Raw genomic sequence first — 22,765 nt, forward strand, 5'->3', positions numbered from 1 at the left:
TTATGATTTTCTTAATACTTTTTTCTTTAGCTTATTGTAAGAGTAAAGTATATAATGCATATCATATATAAAATCTGTGTTAATTGTTCATGTTTATCTGTAAGACTTTGGATCAGCAGTAGACTATTAGTAGTTACATTTTTGGGGGAGTCAGCAGGTACACATGGATTTTCAACTATGCAGAGGTCAGCACCCTTAATCAAGAGTCCACTAATTTCAAGCTTAGGGAAAAGTTGTGGGAATGGTACAAGGAATTTCCTCTCCTATACCGCCTATGCAGATTCATCAGTTAATTTGTTTTTTGCCATATTTGCTTATCATTTTTTCTCTGCATATTTATTCCAAACCATTTGAGAGTAAACCGAAGATACTGAACCTTCGAGGCCTAAATATTTGGTGCATTTCATAAGAACCAGGACACATTCTTACATAACCACGACACAGTTATCAAAATCAGGACATTTAACATGGGATTAGTGCTAAACACTAATCTACAATTTGTTACGACAGTTTTGTCAGTTGTTTCAATAATACACCTTATAGCTACTTCTTTCCTGGTCCAAGATCCAGTCCAGAATCAGGCATTACATTTAGTTGTAGTGTTTCTTTAATTTCTTTTTTGTCTTTCAGTTTGAGTAATTTCTGTTGACATGTTTTACTAATTCTTTCCTTAGCTTTGCTGAGTCTGCTTATGAGCCCCCTGATGGCATTTTTCACCTGTTCGTTTTTGACATTTTTTTGTGTTTTTCATTTCTAGCTTTTCTATTTAAAAAAAAAAAAAAGAGAGATTTTATTTATTTATTTGCGAGAAAGAGAGAGACAGAGCACAAGGTGAGGGACAAAGGGAAAGGGAGAAGCAGACTCCCCACTGAGCAGAGGGACTTGATGCCAAGACCCCTGAGATCATGACCCACACCAGCCACCCAGGTGTTGCTGTTTTATTCTTTCCTGAGTTTCCATCTCTGAGGAATTTTTCATCTCATATGTTATCTGCATTTTCCATTAGAGCTTTTAACATATTCATCATAGTTATTTTATCTGTGGGATGGTTCCTTTATTTGAGTGTAGTTTGATTGATATACTCGTCTCTGGAGTTTTTGTGGGCTATTTTTTTCCGGCTTTTTTATGCCTTGTAATATTTCATCGAGAATCAGACAGCTTGTGTAGGACAGTAGAGATTGAGTTCATTAGGTGGTTTTGGTCCATGGAAAGAGGCTTGCCTTGCCTTCTGATAGGACTTGCGTGTAGGAAGGGTTTTTACTACAGTGGTGGTGTAGGGGGCCAGTGTGGGCAGGTTTGGGGCCGGGCTGTAGGTATCTTCCATGCATCCCAGCTTTCATATTCAGTAGCTGCCTTGTGTCTAGAGTGGAGTTGATTTTCCAAGGGGCTCTTCTTTTCTTTTTTTTTTTTTCCACTTTATTTTTGTTATTGGCAAATGTATTGTTTGTTTTAGGGGTACAGGTCTGTGATTCATCAGTCTTACATAATTCACAGCTCTCACCATAGCACATACCCTCCCAATGTCCATCACCCAGCCATCCCAACCCTCTCACCCGCTTCCCTCCAGCAACCCTCAGAGGGTTGTCTCCTGAGAGTAAGAGTCTCTTATGGTTTGTCTCCCTCTCTGGTTTCATCTTGTTTCATTTTTCCCTCCTTTCCGCTATGATCCTCTGTCTTATTTCTCAGATTCCTCATATCAGTGAGATCATATGATAATTGTCTTTCTCTGATTGACTTATTTCGCTCAGTATAATACCCTCTAGTTCCATCTACATCGTTGTAAATGGCAAGATTTTGGTGTGGGGGGGTTTGATGGCTGCATAATACTCCATTGTGTATATATATACACCACATCTTTTTTTTTCTTTTTAAGATTATATTATTTATTTGAGAGAGCGAGCGTGAGAGGAGAGAGGTCGGTGGGAGAAGCAGACTCCCCGCCAAGCAGAGAGCTTGATGCAGGACTCAATCCCAGGACTCCAGGATCATGGCCTGAGCCGAAGGCTGTCATTTAACCAGCTGAGCCACCCAGGCACCCCATACCACATCTTCTTTATCCATCCCCTATTGATGGTTATCTTGTTCCCCTGTTGATGGTTATCTAGGCTCTTTCCATAGTTTGGCTCTTGTGGACATTGCTGCTATAAACATTGGGGTGCAGGTGCCCCTTAGGATCACTACATTTGTATCTTTGGGGGTAAATACCCAGTAGTGCAATTGCTGGGTCGTAGGGTACCATTTTTTTCAACTTTTTGAGGAACTTCCATACTGTTTCCCAGAGATGCTAAACCAGCTTGCATTCCCACCAACAGTGCAGGAGGGTTCCCCTTTCTTCGCCCCCTCGCCAACATCTGTCATTTCTCCAAAGGGCTCTTCTTAATGTCTGCTCTGCCCTCCGCTTGAGATCTTCCCTTTGGGCCACCCTTCATGGAGACTGTCTCTTGCAGCTAGCTCTCTTAATGTGTGTGACCTTTACAGCTCCAGCTGAAGTTGTGGATCAATCACAAGGGTTTTTCACCAGTGCTCTGAAGGTTTCCAGTGCTCTGATTGGGAGCAGTTGGGTGGGAAGCTGGGAGCAGGCTAACGATAAGCTTGGCAATTGAGCCAATTCATTTGAGGCACATACTTGGCTTTCTCTGCTGAATCCTGCCTTGGAAGTGTGGGAAAAAATAGGCAAGCTCATAGTCATCGACCAAATCCTCAATGTTCTGGGCTGGTCGCTGCAGGAGTAGTGTCAGAGCTGTGTTGTCACATATGGCCTAGCCATCGTCTGTGTATTTAGTCTCTTAGGTACATCATGAGGCATGTGGTGTCACTTTGCCCTGACATTGGTGACATTAGCTTTGATCCCTGGATTAAGGTTGTACCTCCCAGATTTCTGTACTATAAAGTCTTAGTTTTTCCCATTTTGAAATTAATAAGTAATATGTGAGGAGATCCTTTGAGGCCCTGTAAAATTCTTGTTCCTTATCAGACTCGTACTTGCTGATGCTGCCATGTACTGGCAATTTTTTAACTCTCATTCCTTCCATGTGTACTAGTGGGCATTCTTTTGTAAGGAAGAGCATTCCCTTCTCCCCCATTTATTAATCTCTTTATTTGTATTAGAATGCACTCTTGGATTTTTATTATATAAGATGGATTATAATTCATGAGTACCGTTATTTATTTTTATGGTTAATTTGACCCATTTATGCTGGTATATATTTATGTGTATGTGTTTATTTATTTATTTATTTTTGAAATTGACATTTTTATTGAGATCCTGTAGGTTCAGATGCATTTAAAGTAAATTAGAGAGATTCGTTAATATATTTTGCCTTATTCCCCCAAATGGGAGTGTTTTGCAAAACTGTAGTATAATATCACAACCAGGATTATTGACATGGACATAATCCACTGATCTTATTCAGCTATTTTCAGGTTTACTTGTATTCATTTATGCTTGTGCACGTGTGTGTGTGTGTGTGTGAGAGAGAGAGAGAGAGAGAGAGGGATTTATAGAATTTTATTACTTGTGTGGGTTCCTTTTTTTTTAAAGAGATTTTATTTATTTATTTGACAGATAGAGATCGCAAGTAGGCAGAGAGGCAGGCAGAGAGGCAGGCAGAGAGAAAGGAGGAAGCAGGCTCCCTGCAGAGCAGAGAGCCCAAAGTGGGGCTTAATCCCAGGACCCTGGGATCATGATCCAAGCCAAAGGCAGAGGCTTTAACCCACTGAGCCAGCCAGGCGCCCCTACTTGTGTAGGTTCCTTTAACACAGTTGAGATATGAGTAATTCCAGCACCATAAAGAGCCTCCCTATTATTCCTTTATAACCACACCCACTTGCAGCCACTGTCTGTAGTGGTCGAATTCTGCATTGAATCCACTTGGTCCTGAGATTTCTTTTGGGGCTAGTTTTTAAATTATGCATTCTACTTAGTTGTTGGTTACAGGACTGTTCAGATTGTCTGTTTCACGTTGAGTGAATTTTTTATAGTTTCTGGTTTGCAAAGAATTGATCCATTTCTTGGGGCGCCTGGATGGCTCAGTGGGTTAAAGCCTCTGCCTTCGGCTCAGGTCTTGATCCCAGAGTTCTGGGATTGAGCCCCACATCGGGCTCTCTGTTCTGCAGGGAGCCTGCTTCCCTTCCTCTCTCTCTGCCTGCCTCTTTGTCTGCTTGTGATCTCTGTCTTTCAAATAAATAAATAAAATCTTAAAAAAAAAAAAAGAATTGATCCATTTCCTGCAAGTACTCAGATTTATGGGCATAGAGTTGTTCTGGTGTTCTCTTATTAACCTTATGACGGCAGGATTTATGTGATGTCCCCTATTTCATTCCTGCCCTTGGTGATTTGAGTTTTTCCCAGTTTGATTTTGCTAGAGGTTTATCAGTTCTGTCGATTTTTCTTGAGAACCAGCTTTTTGTATCATTGATTATTCTCTTTCAGTTTCACTGATGATTGCTTTTTATTATTTCCTTCTGTTTGCTTTCTTTTTCTAGTTCATCTTGTACTCTCTGGACTCAGCCTTCTCCCAGAGTGCCTTGGAGGACCTGGGCATTAGTTATATTCATGGCTTTTACGCCCTTTCAGTGGACAGAGCTAAGACTGGTGTGTGTGCCTGCATGTGTGTGTGTCTATGTGTGGATATCCTGGATATAGATTTTTCATACTTATTTAGTTGTTTTAATGATTATAGATGTACTCGAGTTTCCTGGCTCCTTTTCAGTCAGTTCAATAAGTCATATTTATTTAGGACATAACCTATATATCTAAATTTTCTGCTTCATTCTCGTACAATTCTCTAAGCATTCTCTTGTGATTTTTGGAAGCATTCGTATATATCACTTTGACCTTTTGATTCGTAATATTATTTATACTTTTTTCTTTCTTGGTTAGTCTTCCTGAAGGTTTGACTCTTTGATTCATCTTTGTGAATATTCGGTTTTGGGTAGTAATGGATTCTCACTATTGTGTATCTGTTTTCTGTGCTGTTAATTTTGTTCTTTTGTTCTTTTTTTAAGATTTTATTTATTTATTTGGCAGAGAGAGTTCACAATAGTCAGAGAGGCAGGCAGAGAGAGAGCAGGGGGAATAGGTTCCCTGCTGAGCAGAGTGCCTGATGCGGGGCTCCATCCCAGGACCCTGAGATCATGACCTGAGCCTCCTATCCTTTTGTAGTCGGTATATTTCCCCCTTCTAGGAAATCACTCTTATCATAGGTTATAGATCATATGATTATTTATTGGACAGAGAGAGAGTCCCAATAGGCAGAGAGGCAGGCAGAAAGAGAGGGGTAAGAAGGCTCCCTGCTGAGCAGAGAGCCCGATGCAGGGCTCAATCCCAGGACCCTGAGATCATGACCTGAGCCGAAGGCAGAGGCTTAACCCACTGAGCCACCCAGGCGCCCCTGGGCCATTAATTTCTACTGTCAGTTTCTATCCTTTTACTTTCATTAGGTTTACCCTTTTCTTTTCTTTTTTAGGATTTTATTTATTTGACAGAGGCAGATCACAAGTAGGCAGAGAAGCAGGCAGAAAGAGAGAGGAGAAAACAGGCTCCCCCCTTAGCGGGTCATGATCTCAGGGTCCTGGGATGGAGCCCCTCATCAGGCACTCTGCTCAGCAGGGAACCTATTCCCCCTGCTCTCTCTCTGCCTGCCTCTCTGACTATTGTGAACTCTCTCTGCCAAATAAATAAATAAAATCTTAAAAAAAGAACAAAATTAACAGCACAGAAAACAGATACACAATAGTGAGAATCCATTACTACCCAAAACCGAATATTCACAAAGATGAATCAAAGAGTCAAACCTTCAGGAAGACTAATCAAGAAAGAAGAAAGTATAAATAATATTTGACAGACAGAGATCACAAATAGGCAGAGAGGCAGGCAGAGAGAAAGGGGGAGCAGGCTCCCTGCTGAGCAGAGAGCCCGATGTGGTGCTCGAACCCAGGACCCTGGGATCATGACCTGAGCCGAAGGCAGAGGCTTTAACCCACTGAGCCACCCAGGCACCCCAGGTTTACCCTTTTATTTTTCCACCTTCTAGAGTTAGATCCTTATCTCCTTAATATTTAGTTTTTTCTAATATAAGGCATTAAATTTTATTTTCCCTGTACTTATAAACAATAAAGTATGCAGATCTTAAGTGCAAGTTTGTTGAAATTATACACTTGTATAACAACTTCCCCAAACCAAGATTGGAATATTTCCAGCCCTCCAGAAGATGCCTCCTATCCTTTTGTGGTTGGTATATTTCCCCCTTCCAGGAAATCATTCTTATCATAGGTTAATCATAGATCATTTACTGTATTTACTAATAGTCTCTGATTTAATTTAGTGGCTTATGTGTATTGTGGTCAGATAACATGATATTTATGTTCTGTTGTTGTTAGGATTTTTGTTACTATTCCATATGTGCTTAAACTCTTGGCCATAAGACTTTTTATACATTTATTAGCTCAGGCTTATTTTTTTTTTAAGATTTTATTTATTTATTTGACAGAGATCACAAGTAGGCAGAGAGGCAGGCAGAGAGAGAGAGAGGAGGAAGCAGGCTCCCTGCTGAGCAGAGAGCCCGATGCGGGGCTCAATCCCAAGACCCTGAGATTATGACCTAGGCCAAAGGCAGAGGCCCAACCCCCTGATAAAGGATAAGTACTCATAATTATTATAGCTTCCTAAATTGAAACTTTTTATTATAATGTAATGGTCCCTTTTTATCCATATTCGTTTTCGTTGGTTTTGCTTAAAGTCATACTTCTTTTCCAGCGGTAGCTGCACAATGGCGTTATGAGAAGAGGCTTAATAGTTGGGTTCCACATCAGGAAAAGGGGGTAGTAGAGCACCCACCTCACCTTGTTGTTGGGAAAGATCAGTTAACATATGTGCAGTGCAAAGAACAGTCCCTGTCACATAGAAAGCTCTCAACACATGTGAACTATTTTTTTTTTTCATTGTTATTACATCTTTTTGTGCTAGCTTCCTTTCAGTTTGCCTTTTTGTACTCTTTTAATTCAGTCTTCAAATTGATTTTGGCACCTTATTCTCTGCTGTTTACGCAGGATTTTTCTTCGTTTTATCTTTTCCAGACTTACATGAACTTAATCAACTTTTCTCTAGTCTCTTTTTTTTCCTATACTGGTTCAGAAATTGTGTTACATATGCCTGTCATGTTAGTGGTTACCCTTACGTTTTAAAAAGGCATAATGAATTTTTTTTTTTTTTAATCTGAAGGCAGTCAGTGTCTCTAATTTCCTTCCTGTTAATACAAAGACCCTATGTTGTGAGGCCATTCTAAGATCTGAATTACAAATTTACAGAATTTGCTGCACAGTAATTTCTTTTCTCCCTAATGAAGCCTGTGATTTGCTTCATTGTGTGGACTGGTGCCACTTCGCGTTCACTGATCAAGTGAGGAAGATCTAAACTGCAGGGGGCCTAATTTCTACTCACTGTGCGAACCCGCTTCTAAGAAGGCTTAAAAAGGGACATTGGGAGGATGGTTGGAACCAGCCCTTATCATCCAGTTCTGCAGAGAACGTGCCGTGCGTCTGCAGCTTGGATACACCTCCCCTTCCCTAGACAATGAATTTCCAAGGGACCTCACAGGCTGCTGAGGACAAGTGTGCTTTTGAATGAATTCTTTTATGGGTATCAGTCAAAAAGTCACTGTCAGCTGGAATTGGAAAGCAGAGGGGTTTTTTTGTTTTGTTTTTTCTCCAGTGGCAGCCATTTCAGCCCTAAAGCTCAATTCTTTGAAGGGCCGCTTGACACACTTCCTTGTGCACCTAAAAATAAAAAGTTTTAAAAACAAAAAAACCCCACTCTATATATTGCTTTTGCTCTAGTTGTTCCCCAGCTTCTGACTTACATGTACTTGTCCATTATTTTACGTTTACTTTGTTTTTATACTTCTGAGATGAATCACTTTCTGTTTTATGAAGTTAGCATTTGTGTACCTTTCTTCTCATGTTCATCAGTTTCTTTATTATTTCTTCACGCATCCCACTTCTTTCTGGGTTCAGCTTTTTATTTCTCAGATACATTCTTCAGGAGCTCTTTGAGACATGGCTGTGGTGTTAGTGCTACAGTCTTTTACTCTCTGAACGAAAGGTCTGTATTTTTTGCCCCCAGTCCTGAATGTTCGTTTAGCTGGGTCTAGATCTGTTGGTTAACAGTTACTTTTTCTCAAGACTTTGAAGATGGTATTTTATTGTTTCTGCCTATTCCTTACTCTGAACTCTCATATGCCTTTCCTTGGTTTGTTAGGTATATTATAAATTTTAAAACGTCTTATCTTCTTGCTTCACGAGCAGACTGTGAGCACCCTGCCAAGGTGGCCAGGTGCCCCAGTGTGATAAGGTCAGCCTCTGCCATGAGTTCTCCTTCTTCCCTTCTGACTGTGACCTAGTGATGGTCAAGTGTTCCAGTGAAATCCCCCCATGCCTTTGCTGTGTACTCTGCCCTGACCCCCAGTAAAGCACTTGCTGTGGCTCCTCACTCCTTCTCTGCTCCCCACCCCCACTTGGTTGAGCAGCACGCTTGGTGTTCTTCCTGTGTGATCCCTTGTTGGTGTGCAATGACTCTGTCCATCCAGAACCTATGAGTATAATGCACATTTTTTACCCCTGCCTCCCCTGTACCCCGCCTTGTGGCCATACCTGACTGACCATTGCCCAGAGGTAATGTCACAGAACAGCAGGTAATCTTTCTCTCTTGTCGCTTTTGAGAGTTCTCTTCGTTGAGATGCTGAGGTTTCATCACACTGTGTCTAGTCGTTGATTTTTTTTTTTTTTAATTTTATTTATTTATTTATTTGTTAGAGAGAGAGCACAAGCAGGCAGAATGGCAGGCAGAAGCAGAGAGAGGCCCTCAATGAGCAAGGTGCCTGATGCAGAACTCAATCCCAGGACCCTGGGATCATGACCTGAGCCAAAGGCAGTGGCTTAACCAACTGAGCCACCCAGGCGGCCCAAGTTACTGATTTATTTTTATTGGTCCTTTTAGGACCCCTGGGGATTTATGTGTTTTATTAATAATGGGAAGATCTTAGCCATCATCTCTTTTTTTTTTTTAACGGCTTTATTATGATATAATTCACATACTTTACAATTCACTCATTTAAAGTGTACATTCAGTGCTTTTTAGTATATTCACAGATAACTGTAACTATTAACACTAACTCCGTGTATATCTATATATACATTCTACGATATACATTTTATTCACATTAGCTTCAGATTGATACTAAGTTCATTTCAGTGATATGTGGAATGTTACCTCTTAAAACTCAATTTCCTTTCTTTCTTTCTCTGGTATTATCATTACACACATTAGGTCTATTAGTGTTGCGAACAAACAAAACATTCTTAATTACCACCTCCAGTCATTTCCTTAGCCTGGAACAGTTTTGCTCCACACACCTCCTTTGGGCTGTTATCAGCAAACACATACATTACATTTCTATATGTTAGAGGCCCAGTACTACATTACAAACACAATATCTTTTTTTAAGATTTCATTTATTTATTTGACAGAGAGCACAAGTAGGCAGAGTGGCAGGCAGAGGGAAGGGAGAAGCAGGCTCCCTGCTGAGCAGGGAGCCCATTGTGGGGCTCAATCCCAGGACCCTGAGATCATGACCTGAGCCAAAGGCAGCCGCTTAACTGACTGAGCCACCCAGACACCCCATAAACACAGTATCTCTTACATTGCTTTTTCATTCAGTTAAGAGGGGAAAAATACTCATTTATGGAGCATCTGGGTGGCTCAGTTGTTAAGCGTCTGCCTTCGGCATTTTTACTATGATGTGTGTGTCTGACGTGCTTAGGGCTCTTTGTATTTATCCAACTTGGAGTTTGTTACACTTCCTACATGTATAGGTTTTGTTTTTCAATGAGTTTGGGAAGTTTTCAGCTGCTATTTCCTCAGATACTTTTTTCTGCTCCTTCTGCTCTCTTCTTCTTCTGGTACTTCTGTTTTGTGTGTGATGGTGCACTTAGCGGTGTCCCAAGTTTCTCTGAGGGCTGCTCATTTTTCTTCATTCTTTTTTTCTCTCTTCTAACAGAGATCAGTTCTATGTGAGTTTCTTGCCCTGCATATTCCTGACCACATGAGCGATGCAGATCTGACTCCAGTCCTTTCTTTCTTTTTTTTTTTTTTAATTTCATTTATTTGTTTATAATTTGCCAGAGGGAGAGAGACAGCGAAAGGGGGAACACAAGCAGGGAGAGTGGGAGAGAGAGAACAGGCTTCCCACTGTGCAGGAAGCCTGATGTGGGGCTTGATCCCAGGACCGTAGGATCATGACCTGAACCACAGGCAGGTGCCTAACAACTGAGCCACCCAGGCACCCCAACCCCAGTCTTCAGTGAGGCACAGACCCATGGTTGTGGGATTTGTGATGCGCGTTTTTAGATATCTTTACTCCATTTGGGGATGGAAACATCTTCTCATGTCCCTTTGCCTTTCACTGAGCATGTGTCTTTTGGAGAGCTGCCCCTGCCTCATCCTTCATCCCTTCCTCCAGGCGCCTATCTGTTGTGTCTGGGTCTGGCTTAGGGCTCTGAGCTGTCAGCTTTCTCTCGTCTCTGGCGATGGTCATTTCTCTTCCTCCTGCCCCACAACAGCTCTGTACAGAGTTTACTGTGTGTTTCTCAGGACTAGTGGACTGTGTTTTCAAGCGGAGCCAGCAGCTTCTTGGGAGAGTCATTGGAGACATTCTCAGATGTGTTGTAAAATGGTTAACGTGCATGACAGCTACATTTTAAAACTGAGGAAATCTCTAAGTAAACTGCTTAGGCAAATCCTTGAAAGCAAACACTTCTCCATGGGCTTTTCCCTGGCATCTAGCACTCTTCTCTCTCCCAGCTGTCTGGGCTCATGGCCAGGTGTGCCCTGATCAGGCTTTGTCCTAACAGCGAGTTGTAGAGACAGCCTCTCTCGGATAGCCACTTCCTGTGGCTGTGGGCCAGACTCACACACTTTAGCACTGAGAGGGCTCTCTGGTTGATCTTGCTAACTCTCCTGTTGTCGTGTCTGCTGCCCGATGATGCATACATATATGCATGTATGTGCATGTTGCAGGTCAAACATGCGTTGACATCAAGGACAATGTGGTGGATGAGGGGTTCTACTTCACCCCCAAAGGAGACGACCCATGCCTGAGCTGCACCTGCCATGGTGGGGAGCCTGAGATGTGTGTGGCTGCCCTCTGTGAGAGGCCCCAGGGCTGTCAGCAGTACCGCAAGGACCCCAAGGAATGCTGCAAGTTCATGTGCCTGGACCCAGGTGAGACTGATGGTGGGTCACAAGTCATCCCCTGTGTTCTAAGCTGGAGCCCAGATGTTCCTTCGCTTTCTCAGTGTTGGGCACTCGTGAGAGCTCATGGCACATGGCATAGCAACATTTTGTTTAGGGAGCTGTTCAGCCAGCTTTGATGGCCAACTACTCTTGAGAGCATGTGTGTGTCACATGACCCAGCCTTCTCTAACTGCCACCTCACAGGTTGGCTTGTGTCAGCTCTCAGGTAGGTAACCAGTATTGTACATCAGTGAACTTGAATTTGAATGAGGGTGCCTGTTCATGAATCAGCTGTAACTGATTGCTTTAAATCTGACCTATCTTTCTCCTCTCAAGATTTATGTCCCCATTTTAGCTCTTTTCTGTGTTTGGTGAGTGGGGGGGTAATGACAGTTTTTATTTGCTTATAGTCATCGGTTTCTACCGCTAAAATCTTTCAGGAGAAAGTTTTGAGAAACTAACTCCATTCTACCAGGTGGTGTTTGTGATTAGACATTATGCAGGCGTGTGGTCTCTAGATAGCCCTCTTCCTTTCCTTTCCAAAGGAAAAAGAAAAGAGCAGCAGGTAGCAGTGTACTCTGTATGACAGTTAGTGGGCATCACAGTCATACAACTTGCTGGATTATTCTCCACACCATTGCAGTTGGCATCTCTGTGAATTCATAATCTCAAGAGAACTGTAAATCAAAAGCATGAATTTGTTTTTTTATCTTGGCAGTGTGAGACAGACATGGGCAGGGCCTTGTGGAAGTCCCTAAGCTCATGGACCCCGTAGAAGAGAAGCTTGGGCAGGGCGTGGTGGCCTTCTCCATCCTCCAGGGCCCCTGTGGAGGAGAAACTGGTTTGCTTAGTGCTCGTGGGACAAGAGTTGGAACTGGTGTGTGAGAGCCACAACAACTAGAACTCTCATTAAGTAGAGAGTTGTCATTGTCCCTGCATGCCAGGAAGGGCGTCTGCGGGAGAGGGCAAAGCAGTGCCAGAGGGTGTCTGAGGTTTGGCTGAATCAGACACTTTGGCACATGTCCTAGAGGTGCAGTCGGCTGTGAAGAGTACAGAAGAGCCTACCAGGGAGAGTGGAACTCAGTGAGGGTACACTTGGGCCTCCCTGTCTCACAGGGTAAATCGTACCTGCTTGTATAAGATGCATTCCTATGGGATTCTGACAAGCACTGATTCGGTGCTTACCAGGTCTCCTGTGTCCTGGGCACATCACTCTGAACCCCCAGCTCACTTACCTTCCACAGGAGTCGAAGACTGGCTTTTACAAGCCACATCACATGTATTTCTCATTCCATTTCTTAGGAATCTATCCGTATTGCCTTACCCCTCCATCTAGGCTTTGTCAAAATGACCTGTGTAAGACCTGTAGGGCCTGCCAAGCCCTGAGGACTTCTCAGCAGAACAGGGCTTTCAGGGCATCTGGTTGAGACCATAGCTGCTGCAGGCCATTCTCCTGTGCAGCCAGAGCAGCTTATCCAGGGCTTATTCCTGCCTCTTGTTTAGTGTTATGTTTGCAGGCTCCTGCCTGCTTCCCAAGCTGAGTGTTTTCTCCTGGGAAGTACCTGTATTCCAACAAGGACAGAGAAAACTGCCACCCAAACTGGGATGTTGGGAAAGTATCCCCTTCAACAAGGCAAGGATGTCTGCTCTTACCACTCTGTTTAGGATTCTACAGGAGGTCAAGGGCAGTGCCAGAAAATGAAAAGGTATCCAGATCACAAGGGGAAATGAAATTATCTTTTTTTTAGTAGATGATATGATTGTCTGCATAGAAAATTGCAAAGGAGCTGCAAGAAAGTTACTAAAATTAATTGAGTATGTTTAGCAGGGTCTCCACATAAAAAGTCAATATACAAGATTCCATTGTTTTTATATATACTACCTGTGAATAGTTGGAAATTTAAAGATTTTTAAAAAGTACCATTTACAGTAGCACCAAAAAACATGACTTAGGCATAAACCTTCCAAATATATGCACAAACTATAAAATACTGATGAAAGACATCAGAGGAGAGGTATACCATGTTCATGGATCATAGGACTCAGTATCATTAGGCAGTTAATTACCCCTAAGTTATTTATGGATACAGTGCTGTCCTAACCCAAATTCCAGCAGACTTTTTACAGACATTGACAAGCTGATTCTAAAATTTATATAGAGGAGTGCCTGGCTGGCTCAATCAGTGAAACACATAACTCATGATCTCAGGGTTGCAAGTTCATGTCCCACATTGGATGTAGAGATTACTTAGAAATTTAAAACAAAACAAAACTTAAAAAAATAAAAAAAATTTATGTAGAAAGGCAAAGGAATTAGACTAGCTAAAACAGTTTTTGAGAAGAACAAAGTTGGAGGACTCATGGTACCTGATTTAAAACCTACTGTATGGTCATAGTAATCAAAACAGTGTGATATTATCAGAAGAAGAGACACGTAGATCCCTGGAACAAAATAGTCTAGAAATAGTCCCACACTTATATGGTCAACTAATAATTGACAATAGTACAAAGGCAATTAAATGGGGAAAGGATATCTTTAAACAAATGGTGCTGGAACAGTTGGACATCCATATTAAAAAAATATATATGCAAATATATATTTGCATATATATATACACACATACATACATACACACCTTTAACTACACATCTTACAATGTATAAAAATTAACTCAAAATGGTCATAGACCAGGTGCCTGGGTGGCTCAGTTGGTTAAGCAACTGCCTTCAGCTTAGTTCATGATCCCGGAGTCCTGGGATCGAGTCCCACATCGGGCTCCCAGCTCCACAGGGAGTCTGCTTCTCCCTCTGACCTTCTCGCCTCTCATGGTCTCTCTCAATGTCTCTCTCTCTCTCAAATAAATAAAAAAAATGGTCATAGACCTAACTATAAAACCTTACATTGTAAGACTTCTAGAAGAAAAATATATACTCTAAAAAAAAATTAAGTACATTAAAAGAAAATAGAGAACATAGAAAAATCTTTGTGACCTTGGGATAGGCAACATTTATAGCTGACCAGTCATGGTGTGAGTCCCCAAGGACCCAAGAGCTGGCTTCTGTCTCCTAGGACAGTGCTGTCTTCTTTGTGTGTGACTGCAGGTGGCTTTCTTCTAGGGGGTGCTTCCTCCTTCCTGGTAATCACCATGGAGGGATGGTCAGGGACCTTTACTGTGTCCTTGAGTTTATTTTGGAAGTGATTAGTAAGAGTCGTTGCAAAGGGACTGTTGCTTAAGCAGGTGCCCCCTTGGGATCTCTGAGCTGGCCACCAATTAACAGACATGTCAGCAGCCCCCTGAGCTGACAGTTGTCCTCCCACAGACAGATGAAATGTTCCCTTGACACTGGAAGAGGATCAGAGGCACCAGAAAAGCAGCTAATTGGGGAGAGGATGTATCCTTTATACATATTTACTTCCCAAGTTTTGTCAGCAATAAGTGCAGCTTTGAGGGAGGCTCCCTGGCCCTGTGGGAGGAGGGCAAGAGTGAGCTCAGACCATCTGCATTGGTGTGGAGCTGGCTGGGCCAGCGGAAGCAGTAGAAGGGCCCCAGGAGCCCGGCCTCTCACATGGAATCCTTGTTGGTCATGAAGTGTCTCCTTGGGATCTGCCTGCATGGCTGTCACAGAGGTGGAACTTGACAGTCTGTGGCCTGCCTTCTGGGTGGTGGAGGCAGGTACTCTCGGGACCACTTCCTGGTTCTATTAGTTTGTGACTTGGTACAAGTGGTCCATCTCACCTCAGTGAGAGCCCATGGGAAGTCTGTCCCCCTGTAGGCACTCAGCCAGCGCAAGTTCTCTTCCCTCACGTCTCCTCCTGTGTTCACCACGTGTGCTCCATCCACAGCAAGCACCGGACAAGCACTGGTGGGCACCAGGGCAAGGCAGGCTCTCTCCATGTGGGCATAGTCAACATTTGGGACTGAGCACTGTGACGTGGGCCCTTACTGTGCTTGGCAAGCTGCTGAGCAGCACCACAGGCCTCTACCCACCAGAGGCCAATAGTGCCTCCACCCTTGAGGGGTTGGTGGGGACCAAGAATCTCTCCAGATGTTGTCACATGTTCCCTGGGAGTTACAGAGTCGCCCAGGTAAGCATCCCTGGTCTAGGGTCCAGGAACTTGGTCACATGTGCCTGATTTTGTCCTGTGTGGTTGGGGGTACGGGGACCTATAGCAGCGCCTCTTAGGCAGAAGGGGCTCATTGAATGGAACTTAGTGCTAGGCTGGAAGGTAAAATATTATTCCTGGCCCACAATTTGTGTCTCTCCTTTGGTGTTAGCACAGTACTCATGACTTTGAGTTGTTTCATTTCTTCCATCTCTCCCAAGATCATCAAGTGCAGGGAATCAGGAAGCACTTGCCTTTTCCACATACCTGCCTGGTGGTGAAAGGCTGTGGCCTTCCCGTACCACTAAGCACCTGGGGGTCAGTCTCCCCTCTTAGAGAACAGCCAGTTTCCTTCCTCTCCCTGTAACAGATGGCAACAGCCTATTCGACTCCATGGCCAGTGGGATGCGTCTGATCGTTAGCTGCATCTCCTCCTTCCTCATCCTGTCGCTGCTGCTTTTCATGGTCCACCGGCTTCGCCAGAGGCGGCGGGAACGCATTGAGTCCCTGATCGGAGCCAACTGTGAGTGTGGCTCGCCCTGCCAATGACAGCCCCAGTGGAGGCCCCACTCCAGGCTAGGTCCCCTTGAGAGAGTGGGAGGGCACAGGAAGCAGGAAGGGGCAAGGAGGAAGGAGAGGATATTGATAGGGATGCCCCAGCTTGTCCCCAGCACCTGAGGAGCTGGAGGAGCTGTCCTGGGGACCTGAAATCAGGCCCTAGATATGTGAAGGGAGGGACACATTGTCAGTGCCAGCTGCCCCCAGGCTCCCCCGCCCCTCCAGGCCTTGAAGCTGGACCCACAGCTGCTGTTGCGTGTTCTGATCAGTGATGTTACCTTTTCTGGCAGCCTGGACCATGAGTGGGCCACCTGCGGGGTGGAGAGGGGGCAGAGCAGCAGATACCCAGAACTGTTAGGCAGCTTAGGGTGTGACTTGCCCTCTTCAGCCCAAGTTCTCTGCAGTGAGAGGCCTGTGCCCTCAGTAGAGCTGGAATTGCTCCTTGTCTCAGCAAGCAAGCCAGGCTCCCCAGCACCCAGTCCCCCAGTCCATGTGGGGAGCGGTGGGATGGTTACAGACCCCAAGGGCCCGAGGGCTCTTGAGTCAAGGTGGCAGGAAAGCTGAGGGGCTGTGCCAGTTGGGGGCCTTACGGCACTGAGAGCCAGCGTAGTCCTTCCTCAGACCCTCAGTTCCCACCAGGTCAGCTTCAGAGACCCTCAGGTGGGAGGGTGTGGTGATGGCTGGGCAGCAGAAGTGGCAGGAAGTAGTGAGGGGTTGCAAATGGGTTAGGGCCAGGAATGGACTGAAGGAGGGGGTCTGGGTGGGCAAGCTGGGCATACGAGTGTGACAGTCAGGATACCTGACCCCTTGGGCCTGGGGTTGCAGGTCCAGCCTCGAGAGGAGGTGAGTGACTTGGGGACTGAGCTGCGTGCCTTTGAGTGACGTGGTTCTATTGCTTGTCTCCCTGTGGTTGTGCAGTGCACCACTTCAACCTTGGCCGGAGGATCCCTGGCTTTGATTACGGCCCAGACGGGTTTGGCACCGGCCTCACGCCACTACACCTTTCTGACGATGGGGAAGGCGGCACGTTCCACTTCCACGACCCTCCGCCTCCCTACACCGCATATAAGTACCCAGACATTGACCAGCCCGATGATCCGCCACCGCCCTACGAGGCCTCCATCAACCCTGACAGCGTGTTCTACGACCCCGCAGGTGCTTCCCCCACAAGGACAGGGAGCAGCACGTCACTAACCTTCCACCATGTGCAGCCAGTGGTCCTCCCCCCCAGTCCGCAGGACCCTGAACCTCCACTTCCTCCTGGTCTTCTGCTTTTCCCTTGGGTTTCCATTTAAGGTAGAAGATATTGCCATGTGTCGGTAGGCGGGCTCTTCCCAGGGTTGCCCATGCTGATGACTGCTGGCAATTGTTACACTGCCACTGGCCTTCCTCCTGTGAACGCCTCTTAGCAAGCAGCCCTTGGGGCGTACCCAGCTAGGCTCTGTGGAGAGCTGGGGAGCCAGGTGCTGGTGGTTGTGGGGACAGGGCGAACCCAGAGCTACAGGGGCCCACCCAGAGCCAACTGTTTGGCCCTAAAGACACGTGTATGTGTCGTGAGCTCAAGAGACACCATCATGACATTGCCTCCTGTCTGGAAGCAGTTCTTTGGAGAAAGCGCTGGTTCTGTGATGTTGGCCCAATGACTCGGATCTGTTATCCATCTGATACCCTGAAAGCCCGTTCCTGACAGGGCCATGTAGCACAAAGGACGTACCGGCTTCCTCACCACTGCCTGGCTTGTCCCTGTGCCTGGTGTGCAGCTCAGGTGTCCCATCCCATCTGCCGCTGTGTGAACACTGTCTCGTACACACGACCCCTTGCAGCATACCAGCGGGCGGTGCCCTACCCCGAGGTGGCTGGTTCCCTGTGCACCCATGTACCACAGCAGGACAGGTGTCATGGGGCCAGCCATGCTGTGTTCACTGGGATCACTCCTCTGTGGTCTGTGGGCAGGACCTGGAATGTGACTGACCCCTGCACACACGGATTTTCCGTCTGCTCTCGGGGGGTCAGGGCACAACAGGCTTCCTGCCAGGAATGCCACTGTGGGAGGGCAAGAGATCCCAGCTGCCTGCGTGGAGCCTCCCCAGGGCAGGGTCATGGACTCCTGGGGCTGGGGGGAGGCCAGCCAGCAAAAAGGGGCACGCTGGGCCCCCATGCCCAAGCTTTCAGAGAGGGACTGGCTAATAAGGAGCAGACACACTGAACGGAGTGGTCTGCCACAAAGCTTCCCTCAAACCCCTGTGAGGTTTGCCGAGCTGCCTGCTCCAGCCCTGTCTCCTGCATTCCCATCCCCATGTTCTAGCAACAGCCTGGCCGCTGCCAGCCCAGTAACTCCCTCATGTCAGGGATGCCCTGCTTTGACTCTCACCAAGTCTGAGAGGATGTTCCCTCTCCCCTAACTTTGATCTGCTGACTGCCATGTCCCCCCACACCACACACCATGGCTTGCTCCTAGTTGTACCCCTGCACCTGGCCCCTTATCAGGAGGGCAGAGGTGAGGGGTGATGGCAGGAGGAGCGTCCCCTGGTTCTCTCCTGCCCTCTTCCCCTGTGCCAGACCCACCATCCTGCTGACACCCTTTTGTCTCCCTGCAGACGATGATGCCTTTGAGCCGGCAGAGGCCAGGCCGCCGAGCCCAGGGGATGGCAGTGGTGAAGGGGCGTCACCCCGGCGTCTGGAGCACCCTTTGCCCACTGCGGGGCCCTCTCTGGCCAACTTGGAAGACTCAGCTGACAGCAGCAGTGCCCTGCTTGTGCCCCCTGACCCTGGCCAGAGTGGGAGCACCCCAGCCACAGAGGCACTGCCAGGGGGCGGCCGCCATAGCCGCAGTTCCCTCAGTACCGTGGTGTAGAGGATGGCCCAGCCCAAGGCCTCGACGGGCAGAGAGCACCTTTTTGCTGTCAAGAAAATCCTGATCCCCGTGGGAGACTTAAAGGGCCCCTGAGTGAGCCTGGACCCAGCTGCACGGCCGCAAACCCACTGACCGCACGCATGTGCAGCACAGACCACACCGGCCTCCCAAAGGAGCAGACACCTGCACTGGGCCTCCTGGAGGGCTCTAGAAACATGCATAGCTGTTGGTCCCTGTCTGTTTCTTTTCAAATGGCAAAAGAATGACGGAGTTCGTTCAGTCCCACCTTTCAGAAGTAGGGAACAAAGATGGCACCGTGGGCATGGGCCCCGCACCACATCTGGTTTTGGTGGGCATGCTTGCTGTGGCATGCCGTCCAGAGGAGCCTGCCAGAAAGCCACGCGGCCCCGGCGGCCAGGAGGCGGGAAGGGCGCTTCCAGGCACCACCATGTTTGTGAACTGTCAGTATTGTCTGGGTACTTGGTCTGCCTGAGGGTAGACGGTCTTGAAGGTGACTACAATGACTGCTCTGAGGATCCCCTCCACTCCACCCCAGCTGTAAACATCAAGGGTGACCCTTCCCCAGGCTGGGTGCTGGCCTGGGCCTCTGGTGCCCGAGGCCCTGAGGAAAGAGGGTCTTGGAAGGAGGTTGAACTCTCCACTCTGTCTAGCTGGGCTTGGTGAAGCCCAGTTCTGTGCCAGGAGGCCCTGGTCCCACCCTGCCATTTTTTCCCCAGCATTGCTGTGCATGGCTCCCCCAAGAGGCAGCCCTGGAGTTGGGCCAAGGCCCTTAGCCACGCATGAGTGTTCTGGCCCTGGATCCTCTGCTGGGGGTTGGGGGCTAAGCCGGCTCCTGTCTGCTAGCCTCTGGAGCCCCCACTCTTAATTGATTTAGCCTCTGGGCCTGGCCTGCCCCTCACCCCATCATGTTTGTGCCATAAAGGGTTGTTTCTTTCTTGGGAGGGGTGGCCGAAATGAATGCCCTGGGCTGTGTCCATCTTGCACACTGTTACCGCTGGGGCTGAGTGCCCAGTGGCCGCATGCCACCTTCTCATGCTCCTCAGCAGCTCAGGGTGCAGGGTACCCTGCGCAGGGGCCTCTGGACCAAGGGACCCTGTTGCCTGCTCCTGGGCAGCGGTCCCATCTCCTGACATGGGGCTTTTAGCATTTCTGAGGTTTCGAGATTAAGCGGGTTCTGTGCGATTTTTAGCACATCCATATCTTTTCTACGTTGAATGTCTGGATCTTTTCTTTTTGTGTGTGTGCGTGTGTCTATATGTGTGTACATATGTGTCCAAGTTTTGCAGGTGGTAGTGGTACACCAGAGCTCGGGCATGGGGCCCCCATTTCCCAGGCCCGTTGTGATGTCTGGGGTGGCCCCGAGGCTCAGCGAGGTCTGCACCTCCGCCCTGTGGCTGAGCGCATGGAGCCCTGTACCTGGTCCCCAGTGTGGCCTTTCCAGACCAGCGTGCAGTGACTGGAGGGTTGACCAGAAGTGCTCTGTGGTGACAGACCTCAGTGGCACGTTCTCACACTCTCCGATTGGAAACCCATTGTGTTCCTCCAGGACGGGGTGAGGTTTTTGAGTTGCCCCACAGAAACTGTCATGCCCTGAGCCGGCCAGAGGTGTGAAGTCTGAGCTGCCTGTCCGCACTTGCAGGACCCAGAGTGTGGGAGGCAGGTGGGCTGCATGCCGAGCAGGCCGGAGCTCCCCTTGCCAAAGGGCTGCCACTTTGAGAATGGCATACTGGGCCCTCACGGCCCACACTGGCCGCCGAAGACCAAGCAGGAAGCGTGTTTTGCCTCCAGCCTGCTGGGCTTGGGGCAGCTGAGGGCTGGAGAACAGTCACGGGTCTTACTGGTGCCAGGTGAGTGTCCTGAGCCTGTCTCCTTTGGAGTGTCCGCCCCAGCAGAGCACAGAGGGCCTGACCTCTATAGCTGAGAGTCCTTTCCAGCTCCCGTGTCCCTGGCCCATACCTCGGAACCATGTGGGACTGGGGAACTCCCTGTGGGGACTGAAGGACTGCTGGGGCAAATCAGGCACACAGGAGGTGCTGAGGAGGGAGTGAGCTGAAACGGCGAACCTGCTTCTGGACTGGCCACAGGGCTCTGTCCCGGCGCTGGGGTGCTCAGCCCACTTGCATCCATGGGCCGGGCAGAAGGCCCATGTGCAGGGCTACTCCAGACCCCCACCTGCTGTGTCTGCAGGAGTCGGTGCCCGGGAGCTGACCTCCACTGGGGGGCGGTTGTGAGAGGAACGAGGGGGAGCTGGTGTCAGCCTGGCTGTCCTTGGCCTCTTGCCCAGCTACCACCCTTTGTAAGATCTGACTGTGCTCCACGGTCCGATGAAGAATCCCGAGGCCAACCCTAGTAGCTGCAACTCTTGTGCTCCTGAGAGAGACTGGGCCCCCAGAGGTACAGGCCAAGCTCTTGGGAGGGGCCTCCTCCCCCGGGTCCTGACTTACCTGGTGGAGAAGGAGTCCATACTGTACATTGTCTCGATGCCTGTTTTTTATGTTTTCCTTTCACTAAGGGTTTTTAGTTTGGGTTTATTTTTGGTTGGGTTGGCACTAATCCTTTTCTTAAGATGCTGTGAGAACCATTTCATCCAAATGCCAAATAAATTTGTGTTCTGGAAGAGGTGTGGTCAGTCCTTGGTGTGACCCAAGTGGGGATGGGAGACTCCAGACACGTCGGGGCTGCATGACACAGTGGTGGGAATGGGTGGGTGGAGGGGTCAGAGCATCTGTACCAGCCAGGCCAGGTGCAGGGCTCCAGGATGCCCTGTTCCTTCTGCTCTCTGACCATGGCCCTTTCAGGAATTCCCCAGTTTGTGATGAAGGAACAAAAGGGTACCCACAGGGACTCAACCTCAGGTGGGCCCTTGTGCTCACCTTCCTAACCCAGCCGCCTGACATTTGGCTCCAGGCTGGGCACTGGGGGCCCACGGGCTGGGTGGGTGAGGGGCCAGGGTCAGGAAAGAACAGGGAGTCCCTTGATGGGGTTAGGAGCTTCGAGGACCGTTCCTTCATTCCTGAACACACCTGCTGGGGTGGTGAGGGGTCCTGAGTGCCGTCAGCTTTGCTGACAGTGCCCCTTCTCCAAAGTGGGAAGAGTCTGGCCCTCTGGAGATTGGAAAAAGGTATCACCCCACCCCACTGCCCTCCCTGCACCCTCCTGGCCCAGTTTTGCTTACACCCACAGGCACACACATGCCCGGATACAGAGCTCTTTCCAAACTGTCACTTCTTGGTTACACCAAGGGACAAGAGAGATCAGCCCCACTTTGCAGGACAGCAAATTGTGGGAACAGGCTCAGGCCACAGCCTGAGGCGGGGTCGGGCCTCAGGAGCTGCTGCAGAAGCCTGAAGTACCCCCCCTGAGGGGTGTGGATCAGTGGGAGAGCTGCAGCTTCCCAGATGGTGGGATGATCCCCCAAAGGAACGCCTTGCCCTTGGTGTACAGCGGAGACACCTATACAAGAGAGGCTGTGGTCTTGGGGCAGGTGGTGGTATCGAGCCCACAGCAGAAGGGAAGGACACCCTCCCACCCCAGCCTCAAAAGTCAAGAGCACTGGGATTCAAGGTGCCCTCCCCTTTCATCTTCTGTCCCTGCCTGGTGGCCTTGGCATGTCACTCCCGGCCCCCAATCTCCAACTCCTTCCTCATCTTTAAATGGGCATCGTAGCGCCACCCCCATTAATTGAGAGATTCCGTTTAAAAGGCTTTGCTCCAGTGAATACCAGTGATTTGGCTGGCACTCGGCCCTGGGATCAGAGCCTGTGCCTGGTGATCTCAGACCTCGGTCTTCCCTGCCGGTGGCCCTGCCTGGGTACCACCCCCTCAGACCTTCTCTGCAGTGGCCTGCCAGTGAGCCCTCAAGCCTTAGCCACTCCCCTCACCCTCCCCACTAACAAACAGCTGCCTTGCCTACCCCCACTGTCCTCTGGCACTTTCCA

At 48.1% G+C, this 22,765-nt stretch overlaps 1 protein-coding gene across 4 annotated transcripts in view; it reads left to right on the forward strand.

Annotated features, from left to right (window-relative positions):
* DGCR2 (DiGeorge syndrome critical region gene 2) overlaps nucleotides 1–21,445 on the forward strand; it is a 91,634-nt gene extending 70,189 nt beyond the window's left edge. For all 4 annotated transcript variants that reach the window (XM_044243735.1, XM_044243736.1, XM_044243737.1 and 1 more), the window contains 4 exons: nucleotides 11,075–11,278; nucleotides 15,766–15,918; nucleotides 16,872–17,108; nucleotides 18,551–21,445. In XM_044243735.1, the coding sequence (XP_044099670.1) occupies nucleotides 11,075–11,278; nucleotides 15,766–15,918; nucleotides 16,872–17,108; nucleotides 18,551–18,807 (851 nt within the window). In that variant the 3' untranslated portion in view covers nucleotides 18,808–21,445. The remainder of the gene's footprint in view (nucleotides 1–11,074; nucleotides 11,279–15,765; nucleotides 15,919–16,871; nucleotides 17,109–18,550) is intronic.
* The last annotated feature ends 1,320 nt before the right edge of the window (nucleotides 21,446–22,765 follow it).

Source organism: Neovison vison, chromosome 3 (assembly GCF_020171115.1).
Source record: "Neovison vison isolate M4711 chromosome 3, ASM_NN_V1, whole genome shotgun sequence".
NCBI lineage: Eukaryota > Metazoa > Chordata > Mammalia > Carnivora > Mustelidae > Neogale > Neogale vison.